The sequence below is a fragment of the Muntiacus reevesi genome, chromosome 1 (assembly GCF_963930625.1).
Source record: "Muntiacus reevesi chromosome 1, mMunRee1.1, whole genome shotgun sequence".
Taxonomy (NCBI): Eukaryota; Metazoa; Chordata; class Mammalia; order Artiodactyla; family Cervidae; genus Muntiacus; species Muntiacus reevesi.
Genome location: NC_089249.1, coordinates 269,302,028 through 269,323,720, shown reverse-complemented (window position 1 = coordinate 269,323,720; position 21,693 = coordinate 269,302,028). Strand labels below are relative to the sequence as shown.

The following is a 21,693-nucleotide window of genomic DNA, read 5'->3' as shown; positions in this document are numbered from 1 at the left end:
GGGTATTGGAGATCCTTTTGTATAGTTCTTCTGTGTATTCGTGTCACCTCTTCTTAATGTCTTCTGCTTCTGTTAGGCGCATACTGTTTTTGTCCTTTATTGTGTCCATCTTTGCATGAAATGTTCCCTTGGTATCTCTAATTTTCTTGAAGAGATCTCTAGTCTTTCCTATTCTATTGTTTTCCTCTATTTTTTTTGCATTGATAACTGAAGAAGGCTTTCTTATCTCTCCTCGATGTTCTTTGGAACTCTGCATTCACGTGGGTATTTGTTTCCTTTTCACCTTTGCCTTTCACTTCTCTTCTCTTCTCGGCTATTTGTAAGGCCTCCTCAGACAGCCATTTTGATTTTTTGCATTTCTTTTTCTTGGGGATGGTCCTTATCCCTGCCTCCTGCACAATGTCACGAACCTCTGTCCATAGTTCTTCAGGAATTCTGTCTATCAGATCTAATCCCTTGAATTTATTTGTCACTTTCACTGTATAAGCGTAAGAGGCTTGATTTAGGTGATACCTGAATGGTCTAGTGGTTTTCCCTGCTTTCTTCAATTTCAGTCTGAATTTTCCAATAAGGAGTTCATGATCTGAGCCACAGTCAGCAAGAGGATGCACTGGTCATGTCAGTACCTACAGTAGGGCAAAAACGCAGATTTTGGCTGAAGTTGTTGAACGGCAATATTGTCACAGCACAGGCCTCATCCACCTTCTTGATGCTCTCTGGATCTAGGGTGGCTTTTCAGAGATGTCCTACCTTGAGGCAGGAGATGGGTCCTTTACAGATCCACGTCATCTCAACCAGACTTTGGAGGTAAATTCCCTTAGAGGTGGGCTTGTAACTTTAGGGTCCTACCTTGAGGCAGGAGATGGGTCCTTTACAGATCCACGTCATCTCAACCAGACTTTGGAGGTAAATTCCCTTAGAGGTGGGCTTGTAACTTTAGGCAAGATAGCTTTGTTTGACTGAGAGCAATCCCTAGAGAGTATCTCAGTTAAAGCTATCAGCTGCCAACAATGTACAGCTCAGGAAATTAGTGCCTATAACTAAAGCGGGTTCTGGGAAGCATACCACAGCATCCACTCTAAATGGCTGGTCGCTGCACAACATTGCCTGTGGAAGCAAATGACCCCTGGTTCATAAACTGCATCTGGATTAGAAGGAATTATGTTGCTGTTTAGTTGCTAAGTCGTGCTGATTCTTTGTGGCCCCATGGACTGTAGTCTGCCAGGTTCCTCTGTCCATGAATTTCCCAGGCAAGAATACTGAAGTGAGTTGCCATTTCCTTCTCTAATGGATGGTCCCGACCCAGGGATCGAACCCGCATCTCTTGCTTGTCAGGCCAGATTCTTTACCACTGAGCCACCAGGAAGCCCAGAAGAAATTATAATAGACTGTAAACACCATAGTTTTTTATCTTCCCTGATGGTAGTAACTCCTGTAAGTGGGCAAGCCCGTTGCAGGTAAGGACCCTAAAAGCCATGCCTATGGTGTTGTTTTTAGAGGCATTAGCTTCTGTAGGTTATAAGACTTTAAGGCAGGATAACTCCTGTCTTTGCCCAAGGTGAGCCTGATTCCCTCATTCGTGAGCTAACACCCTGTGTGCCAAAGTCAGTAACTCCCACAAAATTCTGTGCTGTGTCTGCTATAGGAACTACTGGGGGCTTCCCCTAAAAGGAATGCCTGGTGTGCCCCTAATGGCAAACTGATATTCCCTTTCCTGGATCTTTTTGGGTCAATGCATGTCAAGGGTGACCTAGAATAATCTTGCATAATGGTTTAGTTGTGCCTATGGATAACCCCCTAAGTGGTATTATAAGCATTTTTTTTTTTCAATTGAGTCTAGTTTTTTAGAACATTAAGTTTTTAATTTTAGGTTTAAAAGTGAAGAATAATTTGATGACCTTAAGAGTCAGGCTAAAAATATTGAAGTACTCAGGGCACGTGAATACTTCAGATGTCTTTTTCCTGCTACTCATAAACCATTTTAACATATATCATCTCCATAGACTGTGGAAGAAAAAAATCAACTATAATACTAATCTCTGCAGACAGTAGTCTTTACAGTTGAACAGTGGAAAGAGCTGTTGGTTCTTAACTCTCCTTTAGTCATAGATGGTTCATTTGGGCCTGGTTGGCAATTTCCCTTATATCCTGAGTCACAACGTTTTGTTGATTTTTCCTCTGTAATGATGTATTCCATCCCTTGCTTCCCATTCACTCTGCCATCAGTCTAAGTAGTGGGATAGTCTACTACTTTATATATGAAATGCTGAACTGGAAGTGTTGGAAGTGTTCCCATGTCTAGTTTTTGCCTAGTCTGATTTGCATTACCCATGAGATCCCAGACTGGATTTCATGGTAGACTTTTTGTCTAGGATTTTCAGACTATTCATGTATATTCCAGTTTTTCCTGGAGCATGAATAAGATCCTTGCAAATTGTAAGAAGGAAGGCTGGAGAGGTAGAGTTTAAAGACATTGGCTAAAGAGTTCCAGTTATAGTTATTTGTTTTGTAGGCAATGGCAACCATTTCGGTAAATAACCTTTAAGACAAGAGAGTGAGTGGATCAGAGCCAGGCTTCAGGAAGATTAATCTGGCAAAAAAATAAAGGGAGAGATTAGAAGAAATGAGACTAGTTAAAACTCATTGTCGGAGGACTCGGAATGAGATGGGAATGAAAGGGATGGAACAGATAGACTCTCAACAGTAGAGAGGAAGGATTGTTGACTGTGAGAAGAAAGCAGGGAGGACTTTGCTGATTTCAGGGAGTGTGGGTTTATAACAGACCCACTGGGCTTGTGTGAAGACAGTCCATCAAGAATAGAGAAAGTAATACTCCTCACACACTAAGGCCTCTCCTGTCTGCGTGTTAACACACTTATGAAATAGCAAACACAGTGAAGGTTAGGATCATGGCTTGCTTATCATCCTTACATCTCCACTTTCAGCGCAAAACCTAGCTGGTACGGATAATCTAATCTCCAGTGTGTTTTTAATTCTGTCTCTCTATATAGGAGAATATTAAGGACCATCACAGATATTTAAAATTGTCTGTTCTGCCAACTGTCAGCAGATAGAAACTCTGTTATCTGTCTTCCTGTTTTGTTTGTACATTTCATTGTGAGATATAACTAGGGAGATCAGATGTCAGGGTTTTCTCTCAATTGTTCCAGTTTAGACCTGTTCTTCCAGTACAATTACTAACAATACCTTTCTTCACTCTAAAAAGTTTACAGAATAAATTCTATGGTTACGGTCTATATATGTACGGAAAACTGCTAGGTATGTATTAGTAACTTTAGCTGTAACTATAAAGAACACACTTGTATAACTCCCATCCCAGGCAAGAAATGAAATACTGCCAGCCACTAGAAGTCTATTTCCAAATCACAACGGATTCTCTTCCTTAGTGTAAACCAGTATCCTGATATTAATTAGAAATATTTTCCTGCTTTGTAAACTAATGCAAGCTAAATTATTAAGGCCATTTCAGTTCAGTTGTGTGCAATTCTTTGCCACCCCATGGACTGCAGCACGCCAGGCTTCCCTGTCTATTACCAACTCCTGGAGCTTGCTCAAACTCATGTCCATCAAGTCGGTGATGCCATCCAACCATCTCATCCTCTGCCGTCCCCATCTCCTCCTGCCCTCAATCTTTCCCAGCATCAGGGGCTTTTCAAATGAGTCAGTTCTTCGCATCAGGTGTCTAAAGTATTGGAGTTTCAGCTTCAGCATCACTCCTTCCAATGAATATTCGGGACTGATTTCCTTTCGGATGGACTGGTTGGATCTCCTTGCAGTCCAAGGGACTCTCAAGAGTCTTCTCCAACATCACAATTCAAAAACATCAATTCTTTAGCACTCAGCATTCTTTATAGTCAAACTCTCGCATCCATATATGACTACTGGAAAAACCATAGCCTTAACTAGATGGACCTTTGTTGGCAAAGTAATGCCTTCTGCTTTTTAATATGCTGTATAGTTTGGTCATAGCTTTTCTTTCAAGGAGCAAGCATCTTTTAATTTCATGGCTGCAGTCACCATCTGCAGTGATTTTGGAGCCCCCAAAAATAAAATCTCTCACTGTTTCCATTGTTTCCCCATCTGTTTGCCTTGAAGTGATGGGGCTGGATGCCATGATCTTCATTTTCTGAATATTGAACTTTAACTTTTCACTTTAACTTTTCACTCTCCTCTTTGACTTTCATCAGTAGGCTCTTTAGTTCTTCACTTTCTGCCGTAAGGGTGGTGTCCTCTGCATATCTGAGTTTACTGATATTTCTCCCGGCAATCTTGATTCCAGCTTGTGCTTCCTCCAGCCCAGTGTTTCTCATGATGTACTCTGCATATAAGTTAAATAAGCAGGGTGACAATATACAACCTTGATGTACTTCTTTTCCTATTTGGAACCAGTCTATTGTTCCATGTCCAGTTCTAACTGTCACTTCCTGACCTGCATACAGATATCTCAGGAGGAAGGTCAGGTGGTCTGGTCTTCCCATTTCTTGAAGAATTTTCCACAGTTTGTTGTGATCCACACAGTCAAAGGCTTTGACATAGTCAAAAAAGCAGAAGTAGATGTTTTTCTGGAACTCTCTTGCTTTTTCAATGGTTCACCGAGTGTTAGCAGTGTGATTTCTGGTTCCTTTGCCTTCTCTAAATCCAGTTTGAGTGTCTGGAAGTTCATGGCTCATGTACTGTTGAAGCCTGGCTTGGAGAATTTTGAACATTACTTTACTAGCGTGTGAGGTGAGTGCAATTGTTCGGTAGTTTGAACATTCTTTGGCACTGCCTTTCTTTGGGATTGAAATGAAAACCGACCTTTTCCAGTCCTGTGGCCTCTGCTGCATTCTCCAAATTTTCTGGCATATTGAGTGCAGCATTTTCACAGCATCATCTTTTAGGGTTTGAAATGGCTCAACTGGAATTCTGTCACCTCACCTCCACTAGCTTTGTTCATAGTGTTGCTTCCTAAAGTCCACTTGACTTCGCATCCCAGGATGTCTGGCTCTATGTGAGTGATCACACTATCCTTGTTATCTGGGTCATGAATTTTTTTTTTTTTGTATAGTTCTTCTGTGTATTCTTGCCACCTCCTTTAATATCTTCTGTTAGGTCCATATCATTCTCTCCTTTATTGTGCTCATCTTTGCATGAAATGTTCCCTTGGTATCTCTAATTTCTTGAAGAGATCTCTAGTCTTTCCCATATATTGTTTTCCTCTATTTCTTTGCATTAATCACTGAGGAAGTCTTTCTTATCTCTCCTTGCTATTCTTTGGAACTCTTCATTCAAATGAAGAGTTCTTTCCTCTTTTCCTTTGCCTTTAGCTTCTCTCCTATTCTTAGCTACTTGTAAGGCCTCCTCAGACAACCATTTTGCCTTTTTGCATTTCCTTTTCTTGGGGATGGTCTTGATCACTGCCTCCTGTACAATGTCACGAACCTCCGTTCATAGTTCTTCAGGCACTCTATCAGATATAACCCCTTGAATCTATTTGTTACTTCCACTGTATAATCGTAAGGAATTTGATTTAGGTCATACCTGAATGATCTAGTGGTTTTCCCTGCTTTCTTCAATTTCAGTCTGAATTTTTCAATAAGGAGTTCATGATCTGAACCACAGTCTGCTCTCGGTCTTGTTTTTGCTGACTGTATAGAGAGTCTCCATCTTTGGCAGCAAAGAATATAATCAATCTGATTTTGGTGTTGACCATCTGGTGATGTCCATGTGTAGAGTCTTCTCTTGTGTTGTTGGAAGAGGGTATTTGCTACGACCAGTGCGTTCTTTTGGCAGAACTCTATTAGCCTTTGCCCTGCTTCATTCTGTACTCCAAGACCAGATGCCTGTTCCTCCAGGTGTTTCTTGATTTCCTGCTTTTGTATTCCAGTCCTCTATAATGAAAAGGACATCTTTTTGGAGTGTTAGTTCTAGAAGGTCTTGTAGGTCTTCATAGAACCATTCAACTTCAGCTTCTTCAGCATTACTGGTCAGAGCATAGACTTGGATGACTGTGATATTGAATGGTTTGCCTTGGAAATGAATGGAGATCATGCTGTCATTTTTGAGATTGCACCCAAGTACTGCATTTTGGACTCTTGTTGACTATGAGGGTTTCTCCATTGCTTCTAGGATTCTTGCCCACAGTAGTAGATATTATGGTCCTCTGAGTTAAATTCCCCATTCCAGTCCATTTTATTTCACTGATTCCTAAAATGTCAATGTTCACTCTTGCCACCTCCTATTTGACCACTTCCCATTTACCTTGATTCATGGACCTGACATTCCAGGTTCCTGTGCAATATTGCTCTTTATAGCATTGGAATTTATTTCCATCACCAGTTAAACCCACAGCTGGGCATTGTTTTTGCTTTGTTTTAAGGCCGGAAGTGCCTACAAAGACTTTGTTGAGTCACCAAATTGTGTCCAGCTCACACCATGGAGTGCAGCACACCTGGCCTCCCTGTCCCTCACCGTCTCCCAGAGTCTTCCCAAGTTCATGTCCATCGTATCGGAAATGCTATCCAACCATCTCATCCTCTGTCACCCTCTTCTCCTGCTTTCAATCTTTCCCAGCTTCAGGATCTTTTCCAATGAATCAGCTCGTCGCATCAGGTGGCCAAAATATTGGAGCTTCAGCTTCAGCATCCGTCTTTCCAATGAGTATTCAGGGCTAATTTCCTTTAAGGTTGACTGGTTTGATCTCCTTGCTGTCCACGGGACTCTCGAGCACCACAGTTCAAAAGCATCTGTTGTTCAGCACTCTGACTTCCTTATCGTCCAGCTCTCACAACTATATGTGACTACTGGAAGACCATAGCCTTAACTCTATGGACCTTTGTCAGCCAAGCAGTGTCTTTGCTTTTTAACACACTGTCTAGGTTTGTTATAGCTTTCCTGCCAAGAAGCAATTAAATTCTAATTTCATGACTGCAGGCACCATCCACAGTGATTTTAGAGCCCAAGAAGAAGAAATTTGTCGCTGTTTCCACCCTTTCCCCTTCTGTTAGCCATGAAGTGATAGAGCCAGATGCAATTATGTTAGTTTGAGTTCTGAAGACACATAGGAATTATGCAGGTGAAGGTGATGGGTTAAGCAAAGGCAGAGCATATGGGTCACTTTCCAAACAAAATAATAACAAAAGCAGCCCAGAAATAAGACAGGTATGGCACAGTTAGGATATTACAGGACGTTCCCTGCAGTTGGAACACAGAGAGTGTTCTTTCTAGTCTCTCGTGGGGAGAAAGGATATCTTTTAGATCATCGTATTTTGCACATAGATTTCGAGGCAGAAGCCATATCCTGTAAGGCCTTAGTGTCATTCTGAGTTTGAACTTGGTCCTGAGGACAATGAAAAGACTTCGGAGAATTCTAAGCAATGAGTGAGCAAATGGCGACATGTCTGTATTAGCATCTTTTGAAAGGTTGTTCTCACTACAGTTAGGAGAGGGTGTTTAAATGGGTAATACCCTCTAGGATAATCCTAGAGGCAGGGAAGCTGGACTGGCGATTGTTGTAGTCATCCATTTGTGAAAGGATGAGCTTGGGCTCAGCCAGAGGAAATGAGAATGGAGAGAAGTGTAGCTTTAAGAGAAGGTTGGGGACAGAATCAAAAGGTTTTTAATTACTGATTTTATGTGGAGTTTGAGAGAGAGAAACAGAAGATGATGCTCAGATTTCAGCGGGAGGTGGGGAGCAAAGATAGTGACACAGGTTTAGAGAGGATATTTTTAACAAAGTGTTGAATTGGTTGAGCTTGAAGTATCTCTGGGGCATTCATAAGGAAATGACCTTGGGTCTGGAGCCCTGGAGAGAAATCTAGGGTGGAGATAGACATGGGGAATAATAGCTTTTATGGAGCAAGTGAAAGCATTCATTGGGACCCTAATATAATATTTTAAAATTTCTGAGATGGAAAAGATGAATCAATATGTTTATCATCTAGTATTATGACTGATTCTTAGGGAATCAGTCTTTGGTGTTAAAGCATCCCAAGAATTTTTCTTACACACTATTTTCATGATGTCTTAGTTTTATTGGTTTGTATTTTTTTTAGCTCTTTGTTTACCACATTATCTGAATTTTAGGTTTAACCACAAGTTGTGTTTGCTATAGAAGTAAACACAATAAAGTACAGTTATTGTAGAACTTTTGAAATTAAAGCAACATTCATATATTTATTGGATTTGCCTGGGGGCTCAGATGGTAGAGAATCTGCCTGCCATGCGGGAGACCCAGGTTCAATCCTTGGGTTGGGAAGAGCCCCTGGATGACGGCATGGCAGCCCACTCCAGCATTCTGGCCTGGATAATCCCCGCGGACAGAGGAACATGCTGCAGGCCATGGGGTCACAGAGTCAGACAGGACTGAGCGACGAAAGCACACCAGAAACTTCAGAGAAATATAAAAAGTCCCAGGTTTCTACATTGAGAAATCTTCCCAGTTCTGGAAGTAAAATGTATATGGAAAATTATTTCAGGAAAAGTGTTTTTAACAATGTCAGTGGAAAATATTTGTTGTTAGTTTTCTCCTTATTTTCAATTTACAGAGGTACCTAAAATTTTAAAAATCAAATAATTTAGATGTATGTATGCTCTAAATATTTTCAGATATAAATACAGAAACGCCTCTGATATTTCTTAGTGTTACACTGACTTAAAAGACCACTATAACTTTATGCCGTGCAATTCTAATATAGTTAGATCTATTTTAATATCTCAGATAAACCCAGAATGAGCCATTTCCCTTCAAAATGTGCCTATTTTAAATATTTTCTTTCAGAAGCTTAGAGTAGCACTTAAGTTTAGCAGTAATTTACTAATAGCTTAATACTATTTTATTCCCTAATTTGAATTTCCATTGTTCTTCTTTTGTATTGTTATTGTTTGGAATGAGCTATCACTATCATATTTCTTATGCTGCATAAGCAAGCATATAATTTAATTTTTGACTACTATGATAATAATTAGAGGCAGTATGTAATACATGATGTTTGTTTTACTTATAGGAAAATGGCTCTCCTGAAGAACACGCAGTCTATGTGTGGGACCATTTCATAGCCCAGTCTGCAGCTGAGAAGGTATTTTTTGTTGCTCACAGCTATGGAGGACTTGCTTTTGTCGAACTGGTAAGTGCACAGTTAACTCTTGTTTTTAATTTCCAGACTCCTTACAGATTTATCGCCTTCACTCCCATTTCCTAGGTATGGTTACTTGAGATTGTTTTATAAAGGGTGAAGATTAAGTATCTGGTGAAATGAATTTCATGTTGTTGAAAAGTGTACCTTTATTGTGCAGAGCTTTTCAGTGCCAATCAGACAACTTTTTGCCTGTTTCTTATTTACATTTCACTTTTTAGTTTCTACATTATAGCTCCACTTTCCATACATTTTATATTTGTGATTCCTGTTTACATGTATATCATTGAAGCACTATTATTTGTAAATTGTTTAAAATTTCTAGAGACTCTTTAACTGACTGTACTATCTCTATAAATTAGTACTTGATCAAAATCCATATAATTAGGATTAAAACTATCAGAAAGATTCCGTTAATCTACTGTTAAGTGCAATTCCGTGCTTGGTCATAAAAATCTCTGCATTTCAAAATAATCCAATTCTTGCAGTTAAGATATGTGTACATAATAGAAAAATTATCAAGATTTCTGAATTTGGTGTCTCTTCTACCACATTATTACAGTGATCACACTTTATGCAGGTATGAGTGATTAATGAGGTATATCAGCCCTAAAAATGTGCTGCATGTTCATTACCCCGTATGTCACAGGAAAGTGCCATTGATGTAATAAAATGATTTGTCTGATAAAGTGCATTTGATAATTTTAAATCCATATAGCCTAAAGTGGACATTAAAAGCCAGCATAGCATCGGTTGTCTGATTTTTAATGTTTCTAAACTTTGCCATGTATTGCTCTTCATCGTGGAGATTATATTTCCATGGTCTTTTCAAAACTTCCCCACGCCTTACTGCTTACCTACATGACTTAGATATAAAAATAGTGGTGACACCTGAGAATGCTTTAGCTGACCTAAATTTACAAATACTGTGCTCTCTTAAGATCTATAAATAACTTAAATCATTCATTTCTTAAATTGATTTCATGTTTAGAAATTTTATTCAAGTGCTTTTAATTCTGCAGAATTTGTTTAATACAAAATGGGTATCTTAGGATCACTCTCTAACATACGAGTTATGATGTCCTTTTTAAAATGTGAATGTTGGCTTTCAAATAGTTCTTTTAACCATTCAGATATATATAAATGCATTTATAGCTGATATATATGTACCTTATGTTTTCTTCCTGTAAGTCATTAAATTACATAAGACATGACATTTCATGACTTTATAGAATAGCTTCGAATATGTCTGAAGGCCTGCAAGACTGTTCAAATTTAAAACTCCCATGAAACATACATTTTCCTGATTTTACCTTAAGACAATTAACATCAAATCCGTACATCAGATTTGGAATTTAAGTGAATTTTGGACAGTTTTAAAAATGAACTTAAGATGCCAGAGTAACAGATGACCTGTGTGTCAGTCTTATTTTGCCTGTCCTTCTTGTCACACACTGGTGGATATTTCTGCACTTTTGTTCCACTTTAATATAAAGCACACAGATGTTTCAGAACAAGACTTGACTTCTGACCTTGAGGCTATTAGGGTCAGGGTCCTCAGGGCCTGTGAAATTATCACAAGCTGAGCTAAAGTTTTTCTCCATCACAGGAAGTAACCAGTAAGTAAGAAGTTAAAAAGGAGCTTTGTCAGAGAGACAAGATGGTCTCAGTGAGGGTCAGCTTCTGTAGTCTGCTATCTCTGCAGGAGGTGCATGCATGGGAGGAGGAATATAATATAACCACTGGCACATCGCATATCTGTCAGGCAACACCAGGACTGAGAAGTCTATTTAATGTAATATACCTTGTTTAGGTTTTAAAATATTAATGGTGATTATCTCAGCCTCAGATATTTGCTACTTTTTGTCAAGTAACTTTGATAGGGGTATGCAAAGAAGGTGTATAGATGGTGGAAGCTAAAGAAAAAGTAGTTTGTAACTTACTGAAAAGAATTCCTCTAAACAAATAACTTAGTTTTACATAAATTCTTGACAAAGCTTGATTAATACATTTAAGGCCCTTGTGTTTCTACTTAATTTCAAGAACTTTTGAAAGATAGCATTGATATTACACAAAAAATTGAAATGTGTTTAAACCTTTTGTTTTTGCCTAAAGCTGAATCACATTCTTTTCTGGTCTCCCTGTTATTCTTAGAAGAAAACTCATAGTGTTTAAAATGTTGACAAATATTCAGCCTCTCAGTATTTTCCGACATAAATGTATTATATGAAATTGTTTTTCCATGATTGAAATATTTAATATTAACTTTACGAAAAAGTTAATTGTGAACATCTTAAATTATGGTTTAGTTTTTTGTTTCAGTAGTACATTTTACACATTAGACAGTAAATCGTTTGGATTTCAGTAGAGTTTAATTTTGTAAAAAAAATGATCATAAAATTGTATCCCTGATTCAAGACTCTATACACACACACATATACACATGCACACACACCCCCTTATGGATGAAATGGCCCTAGTTTGTAGCATCACGTTTGAATGCCTGGAGATTGTTTTCCTACCATCCTCATTCAAGTTCATATTCTTTCTTGGATCATGAATTTTAAGAAAATTTCTTTTAAATATGAACTGTGTGCCTAGTACAGTTTTAACATTACATGTAATTACTTTTAGTGCTTATTGTTTGAATAATAGTTACTAGTCAGGACCTGTGCTAAAATATATCTTGTCATTTATTAAATTAAATTCTGTGTAATAGAGTTTAAAATTAACGGTACAAAAAAAATTAAAGGTACTACTAATAGATATCTGAAAAATTACTTTTAAATATAAAGTACAAAATAGTTGTAGAGCTTTCATATTTTGCTAATTGTTTTTCAAAACTGAGAACGTAATTTATCATTATACCCTATCTTGAAGTGCAGAATTCACCTGAGGAATCCAGGAGGTAGTTAAGAGATTTGTTTTCAAAACCAGTGTCCATTTTATGTAGTAAATAGTAACAATGAAAAAAATAATTCTAAAAATATGTTTTTGCTTCCTTTATTCCCATCATATGGTAACATCTCAAGTTTCTAATTTTCTAAACTTTCTGCAATCCTAGTAAAAATAGATATTGATAAGACAGCTCTGGTAGCAGTCCTAGCATTCAGTCTTTAAAGTAAAAGGGAAGGACTATTTATTTTATGAATTGATCATTTTAAAAATAATGTGTCTTTCGTATGTTATTTTTTCTGTGTATTTAAAATAACACTAATAAACAGCAATAACATACAAAGTTACTCTTATTAAATCCTCATTGTCAAAGCCTTCAATTTCTAATAAATTTTGTTTTATATGTCATAGATAGAAATAGTAGTCATAATCAACAGTTTACCAAATTCTTTTAGAAAAACATCTACAACTAATGCAGCTTACATTTGCCTTATATTAGTTTTTGAAAGTTTAAACTCATTTGTTAGAAATAAAGTGTCATTAAAAAACTGCTAGTTTTTAAGCTTTGTCATCCCTTTCACCAGCCGCTTTGTGAAGTGGTTGCATTGCTTCCATGCTCAGTCATTTCAGAGTGTTTTGCTCTTGTCTTTGTAGATAATGGTTAGTTTGACAAAATCAGGCCAGCTTAAAGTTTTCTTTTATTTGGAAATGAGGCAGCTTCCTTGTCAGCGCCCAGTTTCAAATTTTAACTCACCTTCCCTGTTTGCAGTGCTCTATACATCAGTTTGCATTCAGATTTCTTTCTTAGTCAAAGTGAAATCATTGATATTTTTATAGAACACATTAAATAATTTTAGCAAATGTATTTCATTAGCTTATTGCATCCTGTCAGTTGATATAAGATTAGTATTTTTCTTATTGCTTTTATTTCCTTTTCCACATCATTAGTGGTATGTTCACAACCATTAAAAACATCTCTTAGAAATGTGTGAAAACTGCTCCTTTTGAAAGTGTGTCTCTACCCACTTTTGATTTTGGTTTCTCCATGCTTGTCAGCGCTTGATTGGCACCTCACTTGCATGTGAATTAAGGAGTGAAGGGAACTCTATTTTCCTGCCATTGTTCCATGCTGGGCTCTCTAGCCTCTAGGCAGCCTGAGCTGACCTTCAGCAGCTGATGGAGGACTATTTTTTGGACTTACTGGTGTGCAGACACTCAACCTCAGTCTACTCTTAAGAGTTGATCTTTTAAAATTGCCTAGAGCATAATTTGGATTTACACTGAAAAGAAAAAGGAACAGGACTAAAAGAATTAGTTTTTGCCTTTAGTGACATGCAGTTAACTATGACTTTAAAGAAGCATCATTTATATTCTATCTACAAAGAACAAAGTAAACGGATATAGGTAGCATATCTGCTTAATGTGATCAATGAGAATACCTAAAATATGGGCTGCTTGGAATCAAGAGTTGAGCAGAGGTAGAATACTGGTTTATAAACAAAGAAAAATTGAGCCATTAGAGTGTCAAAACAATTCAGGCCAAAAACACTTCTTTAAAACCTTTAAACTTTAAAATGTAAATAATTCAGTAAAAATAAATCGCCATTTGTAATACAACTTGAATTTCTGCATTGACTGACTACATGATACCAGTAGCATGTTAATGCATGGGATGATTACAGCTTGTGTATGGAATCTCTATCTCATTTCTCCAGTTGTTTCATGTGAAAACAGTTTAGTTTTTCTATCTTTGTGGGCACCTTAGAGAGAAACCAGAGTAAATTATTTTTGCCTCCTATATTCAATTTTGTTTAATTCTTTGCATATAGTATAGATACTGTCTTCTAATTGACTGTTGATGACAATAATGTTAGGAGTTAGTTGCAAGAGTCTAAGTAAAGATCCAGTGAAAGGCTTTATGAACGTAGATGACTAGTAAGGGAGAAGCACACATCAGATGTTAAGGAAACAAATTCTCCATGACTTAAAGTCATTGGATCTGGAAAGCTGAATGAAGACAAAGAGGGTGTAATATCTTTCCCGGTACACACCTCCAGAAGTATGTTGAAGTGGATGTGAAGGGAATTGAAGCACAATAAATAACAAGTAATGAACAGTGACTATGCACATATGTAGATACTGGGGAAAATATTTTTATATGCTGGATATTTAATAATTATGGCTAATAGAATAAATGAGATACCAAAGGAGAGAGTTTCATATACAGATGTGATTTGTTAAGCTTCACAGTAGTTACCTCTGTATTGAGGTTTGATTTGTTTTACCTTCTACTCAAATGATTTTTAATGAGTATTAGGAGGTCTAACTGTTTGAAAGAATGGCTCCATTTGTTAATTTTTGTATTAACTGTTCTCCTTTTGTCCCATATCTAACCAACCAATACATTTTGTCAGGTTTATTTTTTTCTCTCTGAAATATTGATCATGTCTTTTCCTCTATGTGCCTGTTGTTATTAATTCATCATTTCACAGCAGTATCACTGCACTCATACCCATTTCTCTACTGGCTCTCTTTTCTCTCCATTCCATCCTGTATACCACATCATGGTTGATATTATTTAAACCCATTTTTACCGAACCATTCCAGAATCATAGAAAGAAAAAAGTGAAGTCACTCAGTCGTGTCCGACTCTGTTCAACCCCATGGACTGTAGCCTACTAGGCTCCTCTGTCCATGGGACTCTCCAGGCAGGTAAACTGGAGTGTGTTCCCATTCCCTTTTCCAGGGGATCTTCCCAACCCAGGGATCAAAAACCCAGGTCTCCCACTTTGCAGGTGGACGCTTTACCGTCTGAGCCACCAGGGAAGCCCTCCAGAATCACTGGTTCCCTATTGTCTCTTGCCTCATCTATCCTCTCCATCACTTTAACACCTTCTGTGTAATCGGATTATCTCTTTCCAGCTGTATTTTTCCCAATAGCAACTTTCAGTTCTAGTCTAATTTCTTATTACTACCATTGTTTCATCTCTCTGTGCCTCTACCCCGGGCCTCCAAGTTCAATGTAGTGGAAGAACACAAAACTTGAATGAAGATGACCTGGATTTGATTACTAGTTCCGATACCTGCAAATTATAAGTTAGGTAAGATCCTTTATGTGTGTCCTTCTCTGTAAGTACCCACTTTATATAAGCAGAGTTTGAGGGTTAAATTACAAAATTCCTGGTTGCTGCTGCTGCCGCTGCTGCCAAGTCGCTTCAGTCATGTCCGACTCTGTGCGACCCCATAGACGGCAGCCCACCAGGCTCCCCCGTCCCTGGGATTCTCCAGGCAAGAACACTGGAGTGGGCTGCCATTTCCTTCTCCAATGCATGAGAGTGAAAAGGGAAAGTGAAGCCACTCAGTCGTGTCCAACTCTTAGCGACGCCAAGGACTGCAGCCTAGCAGGCTGCTCTGTCCTTGGGATTTTCCAGGCAAGAACTGGAGTGGGCTGCCATTGTCTTCTCCGAAATTCCTGGTTATTAGGAATTAAGTCATTATTTATTTAAACATGAGTATAAAGGACCCTAGTATATGCTTATTCTTTTTTGCTAATGCCATTTCCCCCTCCCAGGTGAAAGAATTTTCCTCCTTACCAGATTTTTGATAAAGTATTCTCAATTAACCACCCTTTTTTCTATAATATTTGTATCTTTTGCAATGTAATCTTTACTAATTAGTTTTGTTTTTAAATTATCTTTGATCTCTAAATCTTGCCCAAATCATCGAAGCAGCTTGAAAATAAAGAGCCTAGCATAGCTTTTATTCCCCCCATCACACGTTTGGGAACAACATGTAACATGTGAAGTCTTGAATACCTGCACAGTTAATTGACTATTTTATAGAGTTTAAGCCTTAACAATAACTCTCTTACCAATTAAACTTATTCATTCTTCCTCCCCTCCATTTGAATATTGGTTAATGTGGGAATTCTGCCTAATCAGTTCTTTCACATTAAACAACATTACCCCCTTTTGTTCCTGGAGTTTCTTATACAGTTTCCTCTCTGCTGGTGTACCCAAATCACAGGTTGACCAAAAAGGCTGCCTCTCTGTGACTCATTCTTCAACGTATAGTCTTCTCAATCAAAAAGGAAAGTTATTAAACTAAGTTATCATCTTTGTTGTTGTTGCTTAGTTGCTAAATCATTTCTGACTCTTTTGCAGCCCCATGGACTTTAGTAACCCACCAGGTTCCTCTGTCCATGGGATTTTTCCAGGCAAGAATACTGGAGTGGGTTGCCATTTCCTTCCCCAGGAGATCTTCCTGGCCCAGGGATCAAACCTGCATCCGCTGCATTAGCAGGCAAATTCTTTCTGTCTTCTCATAACAGTAGAAGGCAGTGTCTGAAATAAGTCTGGGATACTCTCTACTTTATCCTCAATCGTGAGTCTAACATTACTTTTTATTTAGTGATTAGCTTACTTTTGCTTATTTCCATATTTAACTTTTAAAAAATTTTCAGATACAATCTCATATCTATATTGAGACCTAATTGAGATTTACTGAGGTTTACTGAGATATAATTCACATACTAAAAAATTCATTTTAAAGTATACAGTTCAGCAGTTTATACCATCACTATGTAATTTTTAGAACATTTTGTCACCCCGAAAGAAATTCCATACTCATTAGCCATCACTCACATACTTAAAATCCCACCAGCAATATAGGAGGGTTCCAGTTTCTCCATACCTACTAACACTCATATATTGCCTGTCTTTTTTATTTTTGCAGTACTAGTTGGGGTGAAATGGTATCTTGCAGCTTTTATTTGCTTTTCTCTATGACTGATGACTTTGAGCATCTTTCGATGTGGTATTGGCCATTTGTATTTTTTTTGGAGAAATGGTCAGTTAAAACATTTTGTCCATTTTTTAATTATGTTGTCATTTTACTGTTGAGTCAGAAGAGTTCTTTATATATACTGGATACATGATTCCAGTGGATATCAGGTACATGATTTGAAATATTTTCTCCCATTCTGTGGGTTTTATTTTCAATTTCTTAATGATGACCTTTGAAGTACAGAAGTGTTTTATTTTGATGAAGTACAACTTATCTAGTTTTTGGTTTTGTCACTTGAATTAGTGTGAAGTAGAAGTCCAGCATAATCCTTTTGGAACTTCCCTGGCGACTCAGTAAAGAATCCTCTTGTCAATGCAGGAGACCTGAGTTTGATCTCACTCCAGTATTCTGGAGAATTCCATGGACAGAGGAGCCTGGCAGAGTACAGTCCTTGCCATCCCGAAGAACCAGACATGACTGAGTGACTAACACTTTCTCTATTCTAAGTAAAATTTTTTTTTTCAAATTTTATTTTCAGATTGTTTATTGCTAGTAAATAGAAACGCAACTCATTTTTGTGTCTTCATCTTGTATCCTACAACCTTACTGAATTCATTTATTAATTCTAATAGTGTGTGTGTGTGTGAGTGTGTGAGTGAATTCCTTAGGGTTTTCTATGTTCAAGATCATATAACCTATTAATGAAAATAGCTTTACTTCTTCTTTTCAAATTTAGATGTTTGTTTGTTTTTTGCCTAATTGGCCTGACCAGTATAGTGGTATATAGAAGTAACTAGAGTGGGCATCCTTTTGCTACTGATCTTAAGGGGAAATCATTTTTTTTCATCATTAAGTATGATGTTACTTGTGATTACTTCCATCCTTGATAGATCATTTCTACTAAGGACTGAATGTGCTCCTTAATATTTCTCAGTCACAACAAGATCAGGTTGTTCAGAATGCAGCAATGGAGAAAATTTTCACTAATCTTTGTAGACTCTTTTTGTATAGTACAGGATCCTTATTACCCCATCAGAATTACCTTTGGAGGAGGTTTTTCAATATCCGTGTAGATGGACTGCATCCAGGTCTTCCTGCCCTGTATCTGTGACACTCAGAGATTGGGCATTGTATTGCTCCATTCAACAAAGGCTGCCAGGAAATCACTGTCTGCTAAAATCAGTACAATAACATGTTGAGGAGAACCCAGAAAAACTGACATATTAATTTGTTGGAATAAGTCTTTCTGTAAGAAACATTTCTTTTTCCATTGGTTTTATAAAAGATCTTAATGAGAGATTTTGTATTTTACTGCAGAGATGAGAGCATGATTGACTATTGTAAGTCTTTTATAAGAGGGATTATAGAAAGACACATTTCACTTAATAATGGAGCTGTTTTTACTATTGTTATAGCCTTATGATGATCACTCAATGTAAGCACTCCCCCCTATGAGATTCCCAACCACAGTGACACCTCTGATTTGACACCATAAATTGAAATGAGCTCTTAGAAGAAAAAATTTTCAAATCAAAACCATTTAACATCTATCTTAGAAGTTAGATGTCAATTTTTATTGAATAATTTATTCAGATTAACACAGGCAAGTCAAGTAGACTCAGGCTTGAAGCATACTAGATTAATGTTAGAGTAAAGCTTGAGAGAACAGGATGGAAGCCAGCTGTGGACGAAGGCTCATTACTGGAGTTCACGATGGGTTCAAGAAGAGCTAGTTCAGCTGGAGAACTTAGATTTGGAGGGAGTAGCAGTTGAACCATCACTAGGTAGGGATCTATAGAGCAGGGTGAGCACAGATTTGAATCAGGAGGCATAATCTGGTTGCTGCAGCTGCTGCTAAGTCACTTCAGTCGTGTCCGACTCTGTGCGACCCCATAGACGGCAGCCCACCAGGCTCCCCCATCCCTGGGATTCTCCAGGCAAGAACACTGAAGTGGGTTACCATTTCCTCCTCCAATGCATGAAAGTGAAAAGTGAAAGTGAAGTCACTCAGTCGTGTCCAACTCGTAGGGACCCCATGGACTGCAGCCCACCAGGCTCCTCCGTCCATGGGATTTTCCAGGCAAGAGTACTGGAGTGGGGTGCCATTGCCTTCTCCATATCTGATTGCAGGGAACTGAAAATCAAGGCACTGGATAATAACTGAGCAAACAGAATGTTGTCATTTGTTCTAAGACTACCTCTTCTCCACAACCAAACTCCACCTCTTTGCCTTATAGGGAATGAAGAGAAAAAAAAAGGTGATTCAACATTGGGGAAAGAATGAATAAAGCAACCAAAGTTTAAGACTTCAACCATTGGCTGGGGATTTAGAAACGGGGTCTTTTCTTGAGAAAGAAAGAGGGTCTAGTAGTCAGAAAAATCAAGACAATGAAATGATGAATCAAGGCAACAGTTCAGTTTATATAACTTAAGTCAGAATGAAATCAAGTAAACTATTTCATTCTAAGTTCATGTGGATACCTAGGACTTATACTTGGTAGACTGATTGTCAGGTTTCTGTGGCTATAAAAGAGATCGGGTGGGAAGAGGTACATTTTTCCTGCTTTTAGGCTGTGAGATGATCACACTGTGGGTCTAAAGCTTTCTTTGGGTCCTAGGAAACAAAGTGATACTACTCCTCTAAGCTCCTGTGATCTTAACTTTTAGAGTTTGGACTTTTAACATATTTATTAAAAATTATATGAATATATATAATTTTTATCACTTCATATTTTCTGTTGTAAGCTTTCCACACTTTTTCATTGAATGAATTTAGATCCCAATAAAGTCCTGCACCTCTGAAGTTTGACTTTATAAAAGTTATTTATTGGAGTTGAGATTGAATATTATGCCCTCAAAATAAGAAATGGTTCAGAGAACTATCACAGATATTCATTTATTCAGTCAAAATCCCACTTTGTACAAGTCCTGGGGGAACAGATTAGCACCCATGATCCCTAGTTTCAAGAAAGTTATATTCTAAGTGTGTGTGTGCGTGCATGCTCAATCATCTCCGATTCTCTGCTGCTCTGTGGACTGTCGCCTCCAGGCTCCTCCGTCTGAGTGATTTTTCAAGCAAGGATACTGGAGTGGGTTGCCATTTCCTCCTCAAGGGGGTCTTCCCGACCCAGGGATCGAACCTGTGTCTCCTGTATTGACAGGCAAATTCTTCACCACTGCACCACCTGAGAAGCCCTAAATTCTAATTAGGAAACACAATTAAACAAAGAGAATAGTATCGTAAGATAATTGTGAGGTGAAATTTTAGCCAAGAGGTTGTTGTGTTAACTTCCCCAATACAAAGATCCGTGCAGTTAATTTGTCTTAAATAAGAATTGTTTCTGTTCATAAAGTGATAAGGTCTTTTTGCCAGAAAATAAAAAGTCTATAATGCTTTTTTACCTTTGTCTCCTGTAAACCCAGAGCTGTGGTTAATTTTCCATTTTATTAGTTACTCTCAGCCTTAATCTCCTACTCAGTGTCTTAATTTATACTTATCTTTTGCTTTAAGTCACCTCAGAATCCTTTTCTTAATTAATGGCAGAGGATAAATAACAAATCCTCTGTCTTCTCTGGTTCTTGCTATGCTGCCTAGCCCAGCTGAACCTGTAATAATGCTCAGTAAATTGTTTTTGATCCTAGATTTATATATAGATAAGTTGTCAGAAGCAGATTTCAGACGGTGTTGTGTTGGGTTGGAAGAAAGAGGCATCTGGGCGTTTGTATAGAGAGCCACACAATAGAGCAAAGCAAGGTGGATGGGAGAACAGAGCTGCCCAGCAAGGACATTGAGAGTGAGTGTGTTCCAGTGTCTAGGAGGCGCAGTTTGTGACCCTGAAGTTTTGGACAGTTAGACCATTAATGAAAATTGATCAGTGGATGTAGAAAATCAAGTAAGAAGATATTAAAATCTCAAATCAAGAGAAGTAGCCAAATTTAACCCTAACCCCAAACTTCATTTTCTGTGATTAAATTGAACAAGTTAAATCTCATATCCTCTAGGAATTAGTCTGTGTGTTTATATATTTATTAGTGTATTCAGATTTCTTCCTAGTTTTCCATACCTTATTTGAATTTATCTCATAAGTTTATTAAAGAGCATTAGAATACAATAAAATTGTTAATTAATATTACAGTGACAATTTAATAATTGAGTCAAATGATTAAAAAGTGTCCTAGCATCTAATAGGCCTAGCTTATGTCTAAATATCTGTAAATCTTCATATCTAACTTCTAAGAGCTTATCTTCAGATTTCCGTACTACATTAATTAGACATCTGAATTAGAAGAAAAGCTTGAATTTATCTTTCTAGAAGAGGCATTAGACAGAAAGAGTGGGTACACTCAGCTTTCTCTTCCCATAGAACTTTCCCATCTTGACTTCTTTCCAGTTATGAGGCATCAAGGGATTCTTCTTGATTATAATATTGAATTTCTAAGAGTATCCAGTAGCTGTTTGCTAACAACAGATAAACCTTGACTTTCTCTGTAAAGCGATGTCCTATAAGTTGTAATAAAATGATATGAAACCCCTAGCCTATGTTGTCTTTGTTGTATTACTACTCAATTTTCATCAGAAAAAAGATTCCTAATTCCAGTACCATTAATAAAGTAATAATAGTTTCTACCACTATTACAGGCTCAGCCTTAAGTTTTCAATTTTTTTTCCTGTTGCACATTTTAGGACACCTATCAAAATGTTAAATATATTCATATTTATGTTCTAGTATTATATATGTAGCAATATATTAGATACATTTTTGTGTGTGTGTGCTTAATTGTGTCTGACTCTTTGAGATCCCGTGGACTGAAGCCCACCAGGCTCTTCTCTCCATGGGATTTTCCAGGCAAGAATACTGGAGTAAGTTGCCATTTCCTA

At 37.6% G+C, this 21,693-nt stretch overlaps 1 protein-coding gene across 5 annotated transcripts in view; it reads left to right on the top strand.

Moving 5' to 3' along the window:
• The window catches only part of ARB2A (ARB2 cotranscriptional regulator A), a 390,660-nt gene that overhangs the window by 205,634 nt on the left and 163,333 nt on the right, over positions 1–21,693 (top strand). For all 5 annotated transcript variants that reach the window (XM_065911417.1, XM_065910862.1, XM_065908427.1 and 2 more), the window contains one exon: positions 9,006–9,125. In XM_065911417.1, coding sequence (XP_065767489.1) covers positions 9,006–9,125 — 120 coding nt within the window. The remainder of the gene's footprint in view (positions 1–9,005; positions 9,126–21,693) is intronic.